The following is a 20,388-nucleotide window of genomic DNA, read 5'->3' as shown; positions in this document are numbered from 1 at the left end:
GCTGAGTGGGAATGAGCGACCCCCACCCTGACAAAAATAACTCTAATTACTCCTCCTGTCACTGATTAATGGCCCCTCGCTCCTCTAGCGCAGCCCTACAATATTCCCATATGTCACCATGAAGGGGAATAGAGGATGGATCCAGAGACAGAAAATTCCCTGTGCAGCCCATGCTCCAAAAGCACAAAAATACTCTGCACTGCTGTGGACATGTCTCCTACCAAAAACCAACATCTGATCTGTACCTTCCAATATGATCAGCAAACAATCCTCTGTGCTGCTGTGAGACCCTGCTCTTCCCACCATGGAGAACAGTCTTCTAAGATAAGAGAAACAGTCCTCTGTGCTGCTGTGGGGCTCATTCCACCATGTAACTCTCAGTTATACCATCCCACAATATATCACCAAATTCCTTACAAAAAAGATACTCTGTGCTGCTGTGGAGCATTTCTCATTCCTCTATGTACTCTCAGCTTGTGTCCTCCCATACTATTCAAGCACTTTTTTTACCAAAAGATACTCTGTGCTGCTGGGAACCTTACTTCTTTCACTGTTTAAGGCTATGTTCACACAAGGCATTTTTTGCAGCATTTTTTGCAGCATTTTTTGCAGCATTTTTTGCATGTTTTTCCATTGGTTTTATGCAAAAAGATGCTAATAAAAAGCTGCTTTATTCAGGACCAGCGAGAGCTTTGAGATTCCAGAAATCCCTTGCTTTTTTTCCCCCCTGACTGAAATGGATAAAGACTGTTATTGAAAGAAGCAGAATATCGATATTTTAAGCTTTTTGCTGCTTTTTTTTTTCTACCATTGAAAGCATTGAGAGTGGGGAAAAAACAACTGCATTTTTTGCTGCATTTTTCCTGTTTTTTTATGAATTAAACTAACTTTATTTAAAGATTTACTATAGATGAATAACACTTCAAAAACACCGCAGAAAAAGCAGCAAGAACGCCACAAGAATGTCACAAAAAAAACAGCAAGAACGCTGCAAAAAACAGCAAGAGCACCACAAAAAAGCAGCAAGAACGCTGCAAAAAACAGCAAGAGCACCACAAAAAAGCAGCAAGAACGCTGCAAAAAAAAAAAAAGCAGCAAGAACGCCACTATAGAAGCAGCAAGAACGCCACAAAAGGAGCAGCAAGAACGCTGGAAAAAAAGCAGCAAGAACGCCACTATAGAAGCAGCAAGAGCACCACAAAAAAAGCAGCAAGAACACTGCAAAAAAGGAGCAAGAATGCTGCAAAAAAAGGAGCAAAAACACCACAAAAAAAGCAGCGAGAAAGCCACAAAAAAAGCAGCGAGAAAGCCACAAAAAAAGCAGCAAGAGCACCACAAAAATGCAGCAAGAACACTGCAAAAAAGCAGCAAGAGCACCACAAAAATGCAGCAAGAACACTGCAAAAAAGCAGCAAGAAGGCCACAAAACAGCAACAAGAGCACCACAAAAAAAGCAAGAATGCTGCAAAAAAGGAGCAGAAAGCTGCAAAAAAAAGCAGAAAGAACGCTGCAAAAAAGCAGCAAAAACACCACAAAAAAAAGCATTGAGAAAGACACAAAAAAATGCAACAAGAACATTTTAAAAAAATCAGCAAGAACAACACGAAACAGCGACAAGAACTCCACAAAAAAGCCACAAAAACGCTGCAAAAAAGGAGCAAGAACGCAGTGAAGAAAACACAGCTTTTTTTACTGCCTAGAGATCAGGTTATGTTGCAAAAAAGAAGCACTGTGTGAACATAGTCTACCCAGAAGTTCTGCAAATTCCTTTCCAAAACATCCTCTGTGCTGCTGGGGACTCTGCTTCTTCCTTTCTGTAACTTTTAGTTTGTGTCCTCTAACAAGATAAGCAAACTCCTTTCCCAATGCTAATCTGTGGCGTGGACTCTGCTCCTTCATTTGTGTAATTCTTTGTTTCCTCCCAGAAGATTAGCAAACTCGTTACTAAAAGATATTCCGTCCCATTGGGAACAATGTTCCTTCCACTATTTTAATCTCTTTGTATCCTTCTAGAAGATTAGCAAACTTCCTCAACAAAAGATCCTCTGTGCTGCAGTGCCGGGGTCGTATTCCTTACAAACTTTTATCCTCCTTGAAGATCATCAAACCCCTTTTCTGTGTTGCGGTGGGATTTTGCTCCTTCCACCACATAATGAATTCTGCTTCCCAAGAAGTTCTGTTCCTTCCTGGTAACTTGTCAAATTATCAGCAACCTGATCTGCGACATCATCCAGAAACAGCTAGTGATTAGTGATGAGTGGCCTACCCAGGATCTCAGGCTGGGGAGACCCATGCTTATTGGGATCCCCCCAGCCTAAAAATAGCAGCCTGCAGCCACCTAGGATTGTTGCATCCATTAGATGCGACAATCCCAGTACTTTACCGAACCCAGAATTAATCTCGGATTTAAATTATTTAAAAAAAAAAATGCATGGGGTGCCTCTTATTTTGATACACAGTCAAGATAAGCGCATGACTGGGGGCTGCAGCCTGTAGCCATATGCTTTATCTGTGCTGGGTATCATAATATGGGGGGACCCTACACCACTTTTTTTATTTATTTATTTTTACACCAATATAAAAACACACACACACACACACACACACACACACACACACAGTGTCTGTGATTGGTTGCAGTCATACACGCTGTCACACAGGGTGGGGGTGCGTCTGACGGCAACCAATCATTGACACCGGGTCTACCGGTGGATAGGGGAAGCAGTAGTAAAAAGTGTATGGAGCGGCCCTGGAAGTAGTGTTACAGCTGTGTGGGAGACTGGTAAGCATAACGCGCCTGCATATCCCTATTTTCTTTCTATTTCCTTTATTTATTTTTTTATTAAAAACCCGCGTCGCCGGACCCAGATTGTTACCTAGAGCTACCTGAAAACTCTAGGCCCAAGGTCCATGCTCAAGTACTTGTGAACCCGCGCTGATCCGGACTTTTACAGTCCAGGTCCGTCCATCACTACTAGTGACTTCTAAATTCAAAAGAGCATTGACATATGATACAATTACCCCTGCCTGCAGTCACCACTAGGGGGAGCACTGGTGCATACTGTTCATACAGTGAGCTAATAGCACAGACTGCAGTGAGCTCCCCCTAGTGGTGACTGCAAGCAGGCACAATTGTATCATGTAGAGGATTGAAGATAGATAGATTAGATTTTATATATATATATGTATATATATATATATATATATATATAAAAAAAATAAATATATATATATATATATATATATTTTTTATATATATATATATATATATATATATATATATATATATAAAACCTAATCTATCTATCTTCAATCCTCTACATGATACAATTGTGCCTGCTTGCAGTCGCCACTAGGGGGAGCTCACTGCAGTCTGTGCTATTAGCTACATATACACACACACACACACATATATACATTATATATATATATATATATATATATATATATATATATATATATATATATATATATATATATGAGGAAAAACTGAGCAGTGAAAGATGTGGAAGATATTAGAAAAAAAACCACTAAATGTTAAAATGCCACTATGAGAGACAGCAGCAATTGGAACTAATTGACAGGTTATTTAACCACTTTGATGCTGCTGTTAATTGCTCACAGGTGCATTTAGGGGGCTCGATACAATGGGGTGCTACATTTACTTCTCCTTTGCCCCCAGTTTGTCAGCTCAGTGCTGGCTGAACACCCCCAGTCCGCTATTCTTGCTCTGCTAGAAATCCCCCCTCTTACGGGGGCTTCATTTAGGATCAGTATATTGACAATATACTGCAATGTTAAAGTGCTCTGGTGTAATGTACTAACAATAGTGAGTTCATGATCCCTAGGATGGCTAGAAAAACGTGAAAAATATATATATATATATATATATATATATATATATTTGTATATATATTAAAAAAAAGTTGTTAAAAAATTAACTGTTCCAATCCACCGCCCCTTTCCACAAAACATGCTTATTGCAGCATCCATAAAAGCTGAAACATTCAAAATATAACATTTTTCAGACCATGTGGTTTCTGTAATGAAACAGAAATAAACAATTGCCCAATTTTTGGTCATTATCCTTCCAAATGCAATAAAAAGAGATCAAAAAGGCCCAAATCGTACCATTAAAAGCTCCAGCTCGGTGTGCAAAAAACATCTCCAAAAGATGAAGGCGAAAATAAACACATTTTCCATATAAATTCAGAATTTTTTTTTTTAAAAAAAAGAAAAAGTCTGGACCAGCAAGGGGTTAAAATAAAAACAATGAAATCTCCTCCTTTCCCCTCAGCAGTCCCTGAAGACCCCTCACCACAAAATCATGCTTTCTGTAAAGCTGGTCATTATATATAAATTATATCATTATATATATATTATTTTACAGATGTTAATTAACATTCAGCCCCGCAGGAGGGAAAATAAGAATTTGTTCACTTTTATTAATTAATTAAATGTTAATGAATTTGAGTTCAGTGAGAAAAATCCGCTGTAAACTGGCGACAATCACAATGTATGGGTTCTTCTCCTGGAAACAATGTCTCAGAATATCCCCGCTCGTTATATTTTACTGCAGCATTGTCAATAATCACCCTGGTGCGGCGGGGGTCTCCTTTACCTGCTCCGCAGCCGTCATCCACCCAAAAGTAATGACATCCATTTACAAACCACCATGAGGTATATTAGGAGGGGGGCGAGCTGTGACACCCACATAAATCGAGAAGTTAACAATAAATAGCAGAAAGGCAGGAAAGTCCTGAGAAGGATCAGCGCTCGCACGGCGCGGGGGGCCCAGAGAGAAATGCTGCAATAAAGACCCCTCCAGTGTAACGAAATTTACAGCTTTTAATTTACTTTTCATATTATTTATTTTTTAAGTGAAAAAAAATTAGATATCGTTACATTTTTTGTTAACTGTGACATCACCAATTGTGAATGGTGGATCCTGTGTTATCTACTGTATATAGAGGTGTTTTCAGTCATTGTATAAGAGGAGGAGGAGGTGAGCTGAGATATCACCTATTGTGAATGGTGGATCCTGTGTTATCTACTGTATATAGAGGTGTTATCAGTCATTCTTCAGGAGGAGGAGGCGAGTTGTGATATCACCTATTGTGAATGCTGGATACTGTGTTATTAGTCATTATACAGGAGGAGGAGGTGAGCTGTGACATCACCTATTGTGAATGGTGGATCCTGTGTTATCTACTGTATATAGAGGCGTTATCAGTCATTGTTCAGGAGGAGGAGGTGAGCTGTGACATCACCAATTCTGAATGGTGGATCCTGTGTTATCTACTGTACAAAGAGGTGTGATCAGTCATTGTACAGGAGGAGGAGGTGAGCTGTGACATTACTTATTGTAAAGAGTGTATCCAGTGATATCTACTGTAATAGAGGTTTTATCAGTCATTGTACAGGAGGAGGAGGCGAGTTGTGATGTAACCTATTGTGAATAGTGGATCCTGTGTTATCCACTGTATGTAGAGGAGTGTCAGTCATTGCACAGGAGGAGGAGGTGAGCTGTGACATCACATATTGTGAATGGTGGATCATGTGTTATCTGCTGTACATAGTGGTGTAATCAGTCATTGTACAGGAGGAGAAGGTGAGCTGTGACATCACCTATTGTGAATTGTGGATCTTGTGTTATGTACTGTATCTAGAGGCATTATCAGTCATTGTACAGGAGGAGGTGAGCTGTGACATATTGTGAATGGTGGATCTTGTGTTATCTACTGTATATAGAGGTGATATCAGTCATTGTACAGGAGGAGGAGGTGAGCTGTGACATCACCTATTGTGAATTGTGGATCTTGTGTTATCTACTGAATCTACAGGCATTATCAGTCATTGTACAGGAGGAGGAGGTGGGCTGTGACATATTGTGAATGGTGGATCTTGTGTTATCTACTGTATATAGAGGTGATATCAGTCATTGTACAGGAAGAGGAGGAGGTGAGCTGTGACATATTGTGAATGGTGGATCTTGTGTTATCTACTGTATATAGAGGTGATATCAGTCATTGTACAGGAGGAGGAGGTGGGCTGTGACATATTGTGAATGGTGGATCTTGTGTTATCTACTGTATATAGAGATGATATCAGTCATTGTACAGGAAGAGGAGGAGGTGGGCTGTGACATATTGTGAATGGTGGATCTTGTGTTATCTACTGTATATAGAGGTGATATCAGTCATTGTACAGGAGGAGGAGGAGGTGAGCTGTGACATATTGTGAATGGTGAATCTTGTGTTATCTGCTGTATATAGAGGTGATATCGGTCATTGTACAGGAGGAGGAGGAGGTGAGCTGTGACATATTGTGAATGGTGAATCTTGTGTTATCTACTGTATATAGAGGTGATATCAGTCATTGTACAGGAGGAGGAGGAGGTGTGATATCACCTATTGTGAATGGTGAATCTTGTGTTATCTGCTGTATATAGAGGTGATATCGGTCTTTGTACAGGAGGAGGTGAGCTGTGATATCACCTATTGTGAATGGTGAATCTTGTGTTATCTGCTGTATATAGGAGATGATATCGGTCATGCTCTTACCTCCCTTCTTGTCGTCCTCTTGACTGCTGTCGGCTGTGTCTTGTTTGGCTGGCTCTTTTGCCGGGGCAGCGTCGGGGCTGGCAGCAGGCACGTCGGCTTGTTTGGACTCATCCTTTGCTTGGTTGGCGTCTTGCCCCGAGGAGCTCTCACTTGTGCCCTTTGCTTCTGACTCCGTCTGCTTGACTTCAGTAGAGGGTTTTTCTGTATTTTTGGCCTCGTCCCCTGAAGCCGCCTCGTGCTTTTTATCTTCTGAACTATCTACCTTCTTCTTATCTTCAGACAAGGGTCCATCACTGGTGGGTTCCTCTATTTTTGGGGTCTTCTCGGCGTCCTCCTTGGCATCCTCTTTGTGGTTCTCCACGGGTTCTCCGCTGTTCTCGTCTCCTTTTTTGTCTCCCTTGAGCTTTTTCCGGATTATGTGTCCGCGGAAGCTGGCCTGGATTTTGGTGGCTGCTTTATGAGCTTTGTCCTCTGGCTTGTTTGCATCTTGTTCGATTTTTTGGTCGCCCTCTTCGTTTTTTTCCACCTTTTTGGGAGAAGACAGGAGAAGGTTTTATCAATCTGCCGTATAACAAACACGTCAGGTCGCAGCTAGAAGCGTCACATTCTAGATTAAAAGAAACATTCGAGGACTTCGAGATTTTTCAGCCGCTGGGAATTTTTTTGGGTCTATTAAATTAAAATTGATGACTTTTTTCTACAAAGTGGAATGAATGATTCATGAGTTCCCCGAGCTCCGCGTCGCACGCTCTCCAGGGGTTTACTAAACGTCATCATGTTTTCAGTGTAGCAATTACAGGAAAAAAAAGCCATGTACGAAAAAAATATCAAAAAGAACATTAAGGGGATTCCGGAAACTCCATTGTAGACTAGACCATTATAGCAGAGGCGCAGGGAGGGCAGAGGAGGCAGAGGCACAAGTACCCCTCTCCCACAAAAGACGTTGCCCAAATTATATGAGAATGGAGGTACTGAGCATGTGCGACCACCAGTTCATAGGAAAGGTGGTCGCACATGCTCAGTGCATCTCCGGTTACACAGGAGACTTTGGATCCCTTGTTTTCGGGATGGGTAGATTTCTCAGCAATCCAAACCGCTCAGCGATCATGCATTTATCATCTATCATATGCACAGGTGTTAGATATTAATTTACAGCACAATCCCTTTAAGCTTAAAGGAATTTTCCAAAATTACATCTATTCTCGCTCTTTAAGTTTCCAAGGCCCGGTGACATAATGACATGTTGTCCATGATAAATATAATACAATACCATGATCGCACTGGCCAATCGTCAGCTATTGCAGTGAGAAAATGCATCCAGGGAGCGCTGCGATTGGCTGATGTGGTCACATGATGTGTCAATCTGGCCAATATTGCTGATTGTTAAAAAGCAGCGCTGTAACAGTGTATGAGGAAGTATCAAGCAAAAGATAAGGGAAAAGATGTGTCTAGAGGAGGGGGGAGATGGTGACCCCTGACCGAGCCTCAGGCTACCCTCACTACCCTAGGTTCCGCACCTATGCGCCGAGCAGGATACCTGACCCTGGCTTCCCTCACCACACTAGGTGGGTTCCACACCTATGCACTGAGCAGGGTACCTGACCCTGGCTTCCCTTACCACCCTAGGTGGGTTCCACACCTATGCACTGAGCAGGATACCTGACCCTGGCTTTCCTCTCCACCCTGGACAGGTTCTGCACCTATGCACTGAGCAGGATACCTGACCCTGGCTTCCCTCACCACACTAGGTGGGTTCCACACCTATGCACTGAGCAGGATACCTGACCCTGGCTTCCCTCTCCACCCTAGATGGGTTCCACACCTATGCACTGAGCAGGATACCTGACCCTGGCTTTCCTCTCCACCCTGGACAGGTTCTGCACCTATGCGCTGAGCAGGATACCTGACCCTGGCTTCCCTTACCACCCTAGGTGGGTTCCACACCTATGCACTGAGCAGGATACCTGACCCTGGCTTCCCTCACCACCCTAGATAGGTTCTGCACCTATGCGCTGAGGAGGATACCTGACCATGGCTTCCCTCACCACACTAGATGGGTTCCACACCTATGCGCTGAGCAGGATACCTGACCCTGGCTTCCCTCACCACCCTAGATGGGTTCTGCACCTATGCACTGAGCAGGATACCTGACCCTGGCTTCCCTCTCCACCCTAGATGGGTTCCACACCTATGCGTCAAGCAGGATACCTGACCCTGGCTTCCTTCACCACACTAGATGGGTACCACACATATGTGCCGAGCAGGATACCTGACCCTGGCTTCCCTCACCACCCTAGACAGATTCCACACCTATGCGCTGAGCAGGAATCCTGACTCTGGCTTCCCTCACCACCTAAGACAGGTTCTGCACCTATGCGCTGAGCAGGAATCCTGACTCTGGCTTCCCTCACCACCCTAGATGGGTTCTGCACCTATGCGCTGAGCAGGATACCTGACCCTGGCTTCCCTTACCACCCTAGGTGGGTTCCACACCTATGCACTGAGCAGGATACCTGACCCTGGCTTTCCTCACCACACTAGATAGATTCCGCACCTATGCGCTGAGCAGGATACCTGACCCTGGCTTCCCTTACCACCCTAGGTGGGTTCCACACCTATGCACTGAGCAGGATACCTGACCCTGGCTTCCCTCACCACCCTAGGTGGGTTCCGCACCTATGCGCTGAGCAGGATACCTGACCCTGGCTTCCCTTACCACCCTAGGTGGGTTCCACACCTATGCACTGAGCAGGATACCTGACCCTGGCTTCCCTCACCACACTAGATAGATTCCGCACCTATGCGCTGAGCAGGATACCTGACCCTGGCTTCCCTTACCACCCTAGGTGGGTTCCACACCTATGCACTGAGCAGGATACCTGACCCTGGCTTCCCTCTCCACACTAGATGGGTTCCACACCTATGCGTCAAGCAGGATACCTGACCCTGGCTTCCTTCACCACACTAGATGGGTTCTGCACCTATGCGCTGAGCAGGATACCTGACCCTGGCTTCCCTCTCCACACTAGATGGGTTCCACACCTATGCGCTGAGCAGGATACCTGACCCTGGCTTCCCTCACCACCCTAGATGGGTTCTGCACCTATGCGCTGAGCAGGATACCTGACCCTGGCTTCCCTCACCACCCTAGATGGGTTCTGCACCTATGCGCTGAGCAGGATACCTGACCCTGGCTTCCCTTACCACCCTAGGTGGGTTCCACACCTATGCACTGAGCAGGATACCTGACCCTGGCTTCCCTCACCACACTAGATAGATTCCGCACCTATGCGCTGAGCAGGATACCTGACCCTGGCTTCCCTTACCACCCTAGGTGGGTTCCACACCTATGCACTGAGCAGGATACCTGACACTGGCTTCCCTCTCCACACTAGATGGGTTCCACACCTATGCGTCAAGCAGGATACCTGACCCTGGCTTCCTTCACCACACTAGATGGGTACCACACATGTGCCGAGCAGGATACCTGACCCTGGCTTCCCTCTCCACCCTAGATGGGTTCCACACCTATGTGCCGAGCAGGATACCTGACCCTGGCTTCCCTCACCACACTAGATGGGTTCCACACCTACGTGCCGAGCAGGATACCTGACCCTGGCTTCCTTCACCACAGTAGATGGGTACCACACATATGTGCCGAGCAGGATACCTGACCCTGGCTTCCCTCACCACCCTAGTTAAGTTCCACACCTATGTGCCGAGCAGGATACCTGACCCTGGCTTCCTTCACCACAGTAGATGGGTACCACACATATGTGCCGAGCAGGATACCTGACCCTGGCTTCCCTCACCACCCTAGTTAATTTCCACACCTATGCACCGAGCAGGATACCTGACCCTTGCTGACTCTGAACTAAGCCCAAGGTAGGGAGCGGATGGGATTAGCTCTTCATCAACCTCATTAGGCTCTAAAGGACACAAACAATGGAAAACAACTTATCTCTAGATGCCTCAGGGAGAGAAACTGCAATAACTACTAATGTTCTCCAGATGTATGCAAACCGCCTGCTTGCACTGACAACTTGATAAAGATATATGAAATATCATAAGCACCGCGTAATAGGAAGTGAAGGTATATAATGACAAGCAGCTGATAGGGTGAGGAACTCTGCAGGGTCCTAAAGGGGGAGGGATAAAACCAAGCAGAAATAACAGAAGGTCAGGAAACAGTTTGCACAGACAAACGCTGTGACCTTTTATAAGCAGACACCACAGGACTGTCTGTCACCCGTGCCACACCCCTGACAAACGATAGTCAAAAAAGAAGGAATTGGTGTTACCAAGAGGTTGCACATTCTCCATTTACTTCTATGGGAATTCCAAAATCAGCATTGCACACTTAAGAAAAGCTCTAGAAACACATGGCTTCCAGAAAGCGCCACACCTGTTCACGTCTGGTATTACAGCTTTGTTCAATTGAAGTCTATCGAATACATCTGCAATACTAAACACATCCATGGGGTGGCACTGTTTTGTAGAATAAGGCAGCCATTATTTGTCTCATCCACTACAACCCCTTTAAGACCTTTCTTAACAATACAGGCGTGCAGATATTTCAGGCGGACTCCACGGGGGTCCGGCGGTAGACTTCTCGTATATTCTGCAGCCTGAATTTTTTTCCCACTAACAACCGTGAAGCGTCGAAGAAAGGAAACGTCAGAACGTTACAAAGAGGAGCCATTCCAGTAATTATTAAGTCTCTGTACGACGGCGACAGCAGAAATTGTATTGTACCTGCCGCGCCGCAGCCGAGAAACCCAACAAAAGCCGCTCCTTATGCAATTGTAACGCAACCGGCACAGCTCAATACGATCAATGCACCCCCCATGGGGGGACACAAAGTTGCCGGCGGAGGCTCCACTCTCCCGGGTCGCCCACTTCCGCACCGTCTACCTGCTGTCATGGGGATGCCGAGTTGGTTGAAACAGTAAAACATTTTAAGATGGTGATAAATTTACTAACAATGAAGGTTCTGCACAATGGGAATCTTATTTTGCAAAAATTGATACATTTACAATGCAACATTTTGGATATTTAAAGGGAACTTGTCAGGGAATCCGAGCTGTCCAGACTGCGGGCAGCATGAACTGCAGCTCCTCTGCACAAATGCAACCACGATTGCATGAAAGGTTTATGGAATCATGAGGCTGTTTTCAGCGCCACAGACGATGCTTGATAGAGACCCCCCAATTATTGCAGCAACCCTGGCAAGTGCCGGCTGGGGCCGGTGACGGACTAGTCTGGTTTCTCTCCATGGTCCCTGGCTGGATCTTTAACATATCAAAGCATTTCAGAAAAAAAAAAAAAACATATTTCGCTGCAATCGCACAGCCAAACTCTGACTTCAGGACTGCCAACATGGATGCCTCCAAAATCATGTCCAAGTCTACACAGCAAAGCTGACAAGTGAGCTGGGCTACTGTCATACCAGAAAGTGACAGAGGGGGTCGTATACAGAGCATTATATGTATATAGTGTTAGCATTCTGTCTTATCCCTGCCCCCATGGTACAACAGAGTAACTATCAATTCGCTCTTCCTCTACTTACAATGATATGATTCTGCTCATCATGTCCAAGTCTACACAGCAAAGCTAACAAGTGAGCTGAGCTACTGTCATACCAGAAAGTGACAGAGGGGTCGTATACAGAGCATTATATGTGTACAGTGTTAGCATTCTGTCTTATCCCTGCCCCCATGGTATAACAGAGTAACTATTAATTCGCCCTTCCTCTACTGACAATGATATGATTCTACTCATCATGTCCAAGTCTACACAGCAAAGCTAACAAGTGAGCTGGGCTACTGTCATACCAGAAAGTGACAGAGGAGTCATATACAGAGCGTTATATGTATATAGTGTTAGCATTCGGTCTTATCCCTGCCTCCATGGAACAACAGAGTAATTATTAACTCGCCCTTCCTCTACTGACAATGATATGATTCTGCTCATCATGTCCAAGTCTATACAGCAAAGCTAACAAGTGAGCTGGGCTACTGTCATACCAAAAAGTGACAGAGGAGTTGTATACAGAGCATTATATGTGTACAGTGTTAGCATTCTGTCTTATCCCTGCCCTCATAGTACAACAGAGTAAATATTAACTCGCCTTTCCTCTTTTCACAAGGATATGATTCTGCTCAGCATGTCCAAGTCTACACAGCAAAGCTGACAAGTGAGTTGACCTACTGTCATACCTCTGGATTCGATCCTATGACCCTGTGCTGTGTGATCGGCTGTCACGGAGTGTGATAGCACTCAGGCTAGGGGGACCCTAGATGTCCCTGATCCTAGAGATACGTCTGATGGTGATGATGTCTGGGCCGCCTTTCTTGGCTGTGTCCTGTACAGCCCTGATCTACAACCCCCTCTACCTCAGTCAAAGGGAGGGCCGGGACAGGGGTGGTAGAACCCATGGATATGGACAAGTGGGGAAACTAAAACTCATTCACTCAGCCCGGTCAAACTGAGGTATTAGACACAAAAGAGATAAGGAGGAAAATAAGAGCAGGGAGGAAACAACAAGATGATGAAAGAACTTCACAACAACTCCACAAACAAAGCAATACCATCACCAGCAGGACTGGGATACAACAGCACATGGACCGATGCAGCTAAAGCTATTGTCGGCATGGGAAGACAGAGTACTCCATCTTAAAAAAGGTGGAGAGTAGCTCTGATAGGTCCCCACAACATGTGATCCCAGAGGTAAGCAGCAGGTCAGTAGAAATTAACTCCTGCAAACCTGATCACTAATGAGCACACAGCTGGTCGACGCCCAAGCCTGTCTGTGTAACTGAGAAACACCAGTGAAACCACAATGTGGAGTGTTAGAGTCTGTCGTGTGAACAGCGTCTGATGCTGCCATAACACCCGGTAAGTTATGAGCCAAACTCTGTGTGACATCGGCTTTCTTATCCACTGAGCACTGTCCAAGTGCTGATTATCTTTTACTTTTGTTTCATTGTTTTCAGATCACCAGGTGTTTTCATTTGTTCATTTAGTCTTCCCTATCACATTAGCAATTTAGACCTTCCCCTTGCTGGTCTTCCATGCTGGTTATATTCCTAAGTGGACCCTGCTTGGAGTTCCAGCCACACTGCCAAAAAAAAACTGGATAGGTTTAATCTTTTTGCTGTCACCTCTCTACTACTCCTTTCTTGTGGCAATAGCTAGGGGCAGAAGGTTAATATTTTGCCTTTTCACCTTGTATTCCTGTTTTATGTTTGACCACCTTGTGTTCTCTTCTATCTTTGCACGCCTTTCCTATTCTGAGTTTTAGCAGTCTGCATCTCCCTCTGGTTCCTTAGGAGGTACAAGAAACGCTCGACGGCCTTTTGGGCAGCCAGGTTGGAGTTGTTTTCTCCTAGATTTGCAGTCATGGTTATTCCAGTTTGCTCAGGTGCCACTAGGTTCTGTGCGGCTAGGATTTTTAGACCGCACAGGAACCAGTTGGGTCAGGTGCAGTAGATTACAGATAGGCCCTGTCTTCCCTTGTGTGCATAACAGCTACGGTACTATCATGGAAGTACTGATGGTTTTATTACTAGAGAATCGGAAAAAAGTGATAAAAAGTCGCTAGGTTGTCACCACCTGCATCGGTAAGGCCACCACAATTTTGGTACCATATGAATTTTCATTGTTGAAAGAAATAGGTCCCATCGTGGGGTTAGAGTCTGGTCTTTGCACCAGAGTAAAAAAAGGAGCCTAATGTAAGGGCTATTACAAAGCCTTCAGCCTCCCCATTCCTTGTTCTCTTCTCCTCTTCCTGCTCCACAGTGGTGTAGCCCGCACATGAGAAAGAGAAGTGGAAGAGGTTGGGGTGTCAGTCTTCCACGGTGGTGAAAGCACTGGACTAGTCATTCATAATCTGGATCAGAAGCCAGAAACAGCAACTAAGTAGTGCACACGTCTGAGTCAGGCCTTCATTATTACATTTTCACCTTTTATTGGTTTAGTGTTTGGCGTTTCTCAGCTTTTCTGCATTTGCTTCTTCTTCATCTTTTAATTTGCTCCTTTTTTAAAGTCTATTTTATGTGTCCACTTGTGATGGTGGAATAGGGGCGTTGTGTATCATGTTGTGTAGGTTTTTATTTTAGGCGTGGTTCACTGTCCATTCTCTGTATTGCTTGTGTGTACATTGTATTGTCTGTAGGTAATCACCCCCTGTAGTGCTCCTGTCCCTAGGTCTGGGGACCGGGGCCAGGGATCCACATAAACTCTCTGCTTTCTTTGGGGGATAGTCATTCTGCGTGAGACTTACAAGAGAGAAAAAGCAAGATTGAACCTCTGAGGGAGAAGCTGACACCCCAGAGAGACTGTGAGAAACCCCGATTACCCTGAAGAAGGACTGCTGGAGGATTGGGACTGATACCCTGGGACATTTATGCCATTACTGGACTAGTTTACCCTCTGTGTGGTGGACTATATTATGGATCTTCTGACTTGCTTGGAGTAAATGTTTTTTTTTAATTTTTCACCCATCTCTCGCTCTGTTGACTGTGTGATATGGGAGAAGGACCCTGTGACACCACCTTTTTTTAATGTTTGCCAAGTGGGCGAGGTTTGGGGTTTCCAAATATTTGCGGCCAATTCATCAATTGCAACTTTTTAAAAAGTTGCAATACTTTTGCACAAACTTACTCAAATGTTCCTCTTCGGTGATTTTATTTACTCTTTGAATTTTTGCACAAGATTTGCCAATTTTAGCAGAATACGCGACAAATAAAAATATATTTTTTTAAAGTTGCCCAAAAGTGAACCTCCATTGAGTCCACACGGTGTCCCCCCTGCCCCTCTGCAGAGACCACCTTACGCCTCCCTCCAGCTCCGGACACTTTCTGTTCTTGCAGCCCTCTCTTCCTATTTTCTGAAGATTGCAATATTTCAAACTAAAATATAGGAACCAACAAACCCAAAAAGGTAAAAATAAAAATTGCATTGGGATATATTTATATTTTTTTGATGATTCCTTACATTTAAATGATGAAAAATAAATTAAAAATTCTTATACCAAATAAGTAATAAATTATTTTTTAAAATATTACAAAAAATAATACATAAATAAAGAAAGAATTTTGCATGCAATGGACAGTTATGAAACTTTGCAAATAACTTTATTAAGAGATTTGTCTTCATTCCTGTAAAGTGACTTTTCGTTTCCTTCAGCTGCACTGAAATTAGGCTGTACTCATTTGGAGGACAGATGATGGCAGTGATGGGTCAGTCTCACTAAGGAAAGGTATTAACTACTGCAGGAAGTTGTGTTGATTGGCACAACACTCAGAGGAGGAGACCGATGCTGACCCGTCACTGCCATCAGCTGTACTCCTAATCAATTAATTCTATCAAAGCAGCTAAAGGAAGCAACTAGACTGGAGAAAACAAGAGCTTCAAAAGCAATTTTCTACATGTGTAACTGTAACAGGTACAGGAGTTGCAATCGCCCCTGGGTCCTGGAGCCTAAGGGGCCCCAAAAGACCAAAAGTATTAATAATATTTTATTTACATAGCGCCAAAAAGATAAAGACTTGCAAAAATTGGGGGCCCGGCTGGTTGTTTTGCATTGGAGCCCCTGAGCTTCCAGTTACGTCGCTGCCTGTGTCCATACTGTAAAACCACGTGGATGTGACAAGCGCGTCTGATTCACACTGACGAGCGATCCTGCTAATTGCAATCAAGCACAGAGCGTGCGGGCGGCTAATTATAGACCTTATGTAGAAAAATGGCCTCACAGCGACCGAGTGACACCAGGGAGAAGTGATCAATCCTGAGAGGGGCACACAAAGTGTCAGCACATGGGCCATCCATTACGAGGGGTTCTGCCCCCAATCTAGGGCATTTCCATTACAAGTAGTGCATATATATATATATATATATATATATATATATATATATATATATATATATATATATATATATATATATATATTATATATACATACATACAGTGCCTACAAGTAGTATTCAACCCCCTGCAGATTTACAGTGCCTACAAGTAGTATTCAACCCCCTGCAGATTTAGCAGGTTTGATAAGATGCAAATAAGTTAGAGCCTGCAAACTTCAAACAAGAGCAGGATTTATTAACAGATGCATAAATCTTACAAACCCACAAGTTTTGTTGCTCAGTGAAATTTTAATAAATTTTCAACATAAAAGTGTGGGTCAATTATTATTCAACCCCTAGGTTTAATATTGTGTGGAATAACCCTTGTTTGCAATTACAGCTAATAATCGTCTTTTATAAGACCTGATCAGGCCGGCACAGGTCTCTGGAGTTATCTTGGCCCACTCCTCCATGCAGATCTTCTCCAAGTTATCTAGGTTCTTTGGGTGTCTCATGTGGACTTTAATCTTGAGCTCCAGCCACAAGTTTTCAATTGGGTTAAGGTCAGGAGACTGACTAGGCCACTGCAACACCTTGATTTTTTCCCTCTTGAACCAGGCCTTGGTTTTCTTGGCTGTGTGCTTTGGGTCGTTGTCTTGTTGGAAGATGAAATGACGACCCATCTTAAGATCCTTGATGGAGGAGCGGAGGTTCTTGGCCAAAATCTCCAGGTAGGCCGTGCTATCCATCTTCCCATGGATGCGGACCAGATGGCCAGGCCCCTTGGCTGAGAAACAGCCCCACAGCATGATGCTGCCACCACCATGCTTGACTGTAGGGATGGTATTCTTGGGGTCGTATGCAGTGCCATCCAGTCTCCAAACGTCACGTGTGTGGTTGGCACCAAAGATCTCGATCGTGGTCTCATCAGACCAGAGAACCTTGAACCAGTCTGTCTCAGAGTCTTCCAAGTGATCATGAGCAAACTGTAGACGAGCCTTGACATGACGCTTTGAAAGTAGAGGTACCTTACGGGCTCGTCTGGAACGGAGACCATTGCGGTGGAGTACGTTACTTATGGTATTGACTGAAACCAATGTCCCCAGTGCCATGAGATCTTCCCGGAGCTCCTTCCTTGTTGTCCTTGGGTTAGCCTTGACTCTTCGGACAAGCCTGGCCTCGGCATGGGTGGAAACTTTCAAAGGCTGTCCAGGCCGTGGAAGGCTAACAGTAGTTCCATAAGCCTTCCACTTCCGGATGATGCTCCCAACAGTGGAGACAGGTAGGCCCAACTCCTTGGAAAGGGTTTTGTACCCCTTGCCAGCCTTGTGACCCTCCACGATCTTGTCTCTGATGGCCTTGGAATGCTCCTTTGTCTTTCCCATGTTGACCATGGATGAGTGCTGTTCACAAGTTTGGGGAGGGTCTTAATTAGTCAGAAAAGGCTGGAAAAAGAGATAATTAATCCAAACATGTGAAGCTCATTGTTCTTTGTGCCTGAAATACTTCGTAATACTTTAGGGGAGCCAAACAGAATTCTGGTGGATTGAGGGGTTGAATAATAAATGACCCTCTGAATAAACGTTTCACAATTTAAAAAAAAAAAAAAGAAGAAATAACATTCTTTTTTGCTGCATTTCACACTTCCAGGCTGATCTACAGTCCAAATGTCACAATGCCAAGTTATTCCAAATGTGTAAACCTGCTAAATCTGCAGGGGGTTGAATACTACTTGTAGGCACTATATCTCTATCATATATATATATATATATATATATATATATATATATATATATATATATATATATATATATTGTGACAAGGCAACCGGGTATATTGGGAATGACAGGCATGTACCACGGAAGTGGTGTGATCCTGGGATTTCTTTCTGGTACTTGTAGTGCCACAGACATTTTCTATAGTTTTAAATGGGCCAGGATTACGGATGGCTAAGAGATGGGTGGGACTGGCCATCCACGTACCCCTGCCTATGGGTGCGTCTGACGCAGGTCTTAATTAGCTTGTTTGGCACATGGAGTGAGTGTGTTTTGGAGCAGTGTATGAGAAGCCTCAGACAGGTAAAGAGGCTGCTATTCTCAGAGAGGTTGTAGCCTCTGGAAGGAACCTGCCTAAGGAAGCGTGGGTTGCCTTCAACCTTCTGGAACTGAGTGTGTGGAGGCTGAGGGAGCCTCTGACACTCGTAGGGTCCAAATCTGAGCGGGCGGTCCGCTACAAAGACTGACCAGAAATCCGTGTCTCCTGGGGAGACAGCCATACCTTCACTATGGACATTTACATGGACTTGAAGCCCACGGTACGTGAAGGTGTTTAGTTTACCTTTTCCTGTAAGCCAGGAGAGGCTTCATTGTGTTTTGGAGGGGCAGTTTATGTTGGTTACTAATAAACTGCTGCATTTTGAGAGAGACTGTGTTGCCTGTGTATGTCTAAGCTACCCTGCACCGCTGCAAGCGAGTGAAACCCCCGGGTTGCGAGGTGCAACACTATATATATATATATATATATATATATATATATATACAGTCCCCAGACCCTAAAAGCAAATATAGATCCCAGGTCCCCTACATGTAGACTAGCCCTTCTAAATAATTAAGACCCCAACCCAAACCCTGTGGATGAGTGCTGATTACAGAGCCTAAAACCAGACCCCTAAAGTAAATACAGACCCCAAACTAGAAGCCCAAAAGAAATATAGACCACAAATTAGACCCCCTAATAAAACACGCCCCAGATGAAGACCGCTATATAAAGAAATACCCCAGATTCCTAAATAAACACGTTACACCAGACCCCATGTATTAAAGCCAGCTTTACACCTTACAATTAGGGATGCGATCTCGTATGCGATGTGACACGCCCAGGTCGCATATGCGATTGAATGAGATTGCACGTAGGTCGTTCATTTGCTGTCACACGAGCGTTAGTAGTCTATGTTAAATTGATCAATGTTATGTGCGATCCTTTAGATCATGTGTTCTGTGACGTATGCATTGGGCACCCTTTTTTTTTTATTGTCTTGACAAGCGTGTGTAATGTGTAGGGATGCAATTTTACTATGTCATCTGCCATTCAGCGCTGCTACATGGCCGCTGACAGCAGACACAGACAGCCATGTAGCAGAGCTGAATGGCAGATGACAGCAGACACAGACAGCCATGTAGCAGAGCTGAATGGCAGATGACAGCAGACACAGACAGCCATGTAGCAGAGCTGAATGGCAGATGACAGCAGACACAGACAGCCATGTAGCAGAGCTGAATGGCAGATGACAGCAGACACAGACAGCCATGTAGCAGAGCTGAATGGCAGATGACAGCAGACACAGACAGCCATGTAGCAGAGCTGAATGGGAGACGACAGCAGACACAGACAGCCATGTAGCAGAGCTGAATGGCAGATGACAGCAGACACAGACAGCCACGTAGCAGAGCTGAATGGCAGATGACAGCAGACACAGACAGCCATGTAGCAGAGCTGAATGGCCGCTGACAGCAGACACAGACAGCCATGTAGCAGAGCTGAATGGCAGATGACAGCAGACACAGACAGCCACGTAGCAGAGCTGAATGGCAGATGACAGCACACACAGACAGCCATGTAGCAGAGCTGAATGGCCGCTGACAGCAGACACAGACAGCCATGTAGCAGAGCTGAATGGCAGATGACAGCAGACACAGACAGCCACGTAGCAGAGCTGAATGGCAGATGACAGAAGACACAGACAGCCATGTAGCAGAGCTGAATGGCAGATGACAGCAGACACAGACAGCCATGTAGCAGAGCTGAATGGCAGATGACAGCAGACACAGACAGCCATGTAGCAGAGCTGAATGGCAGATGACAGCAGACACAGACAGCCATGTAGCAGAGCTGAATGGCAGATGACAGCAGACACAGACAGCCATGTAGCAGCGGTGAATGGCCGCTAACAGCAGACACAGACAGCCATGTAGCAGAG

At 44.7% G+C, this 20,388-nt stretch overlaps 1 protein-coding gene across 1 annotated transcript in view; it reads right to left on the bottom strand.

Moving 5' to 3' along the window:
* The window catches only part of GAP43 (growth associated protein 43), a 138,322-nt gene that overhangs the window by 47,523 nt on the left and 70,411 nt on the right, over positions 1 to 20,388 (bottom strand). The window contains exon 2 of the mRNA XM_075334896.1: positions 6,564 to 7,089. Coding sequence (XP_075191011.1) covers positions 6,564 to 7,089 — 526 coding nt within the window. The remainder of the gene's footprint in view (positions 1 to 6,563; positions 7,090 to 20,388) is intronic.

The sequence above is a fragment of the Anomaloglossus baeobatrachus genome, chromosome 2 (genome assembly GCF_048569485.1).
Source record: "Anomaloglossus baeobatrachus isolate aAnoBae1 chromosome 2, aAnoBae1.hap1, whole genome shotgun sequence".
In the NCBI taxonomy this organism is placed as follows: Eukaryota; Metazoa; Chordata; class Amphibia; order Anura; family Aromobatidae; genus Anomaloglossus; species Anomaloglossus baeobatrachus.
This window is presented reverse-complemented; position numbering and strand designations above follow the sequence as displayed.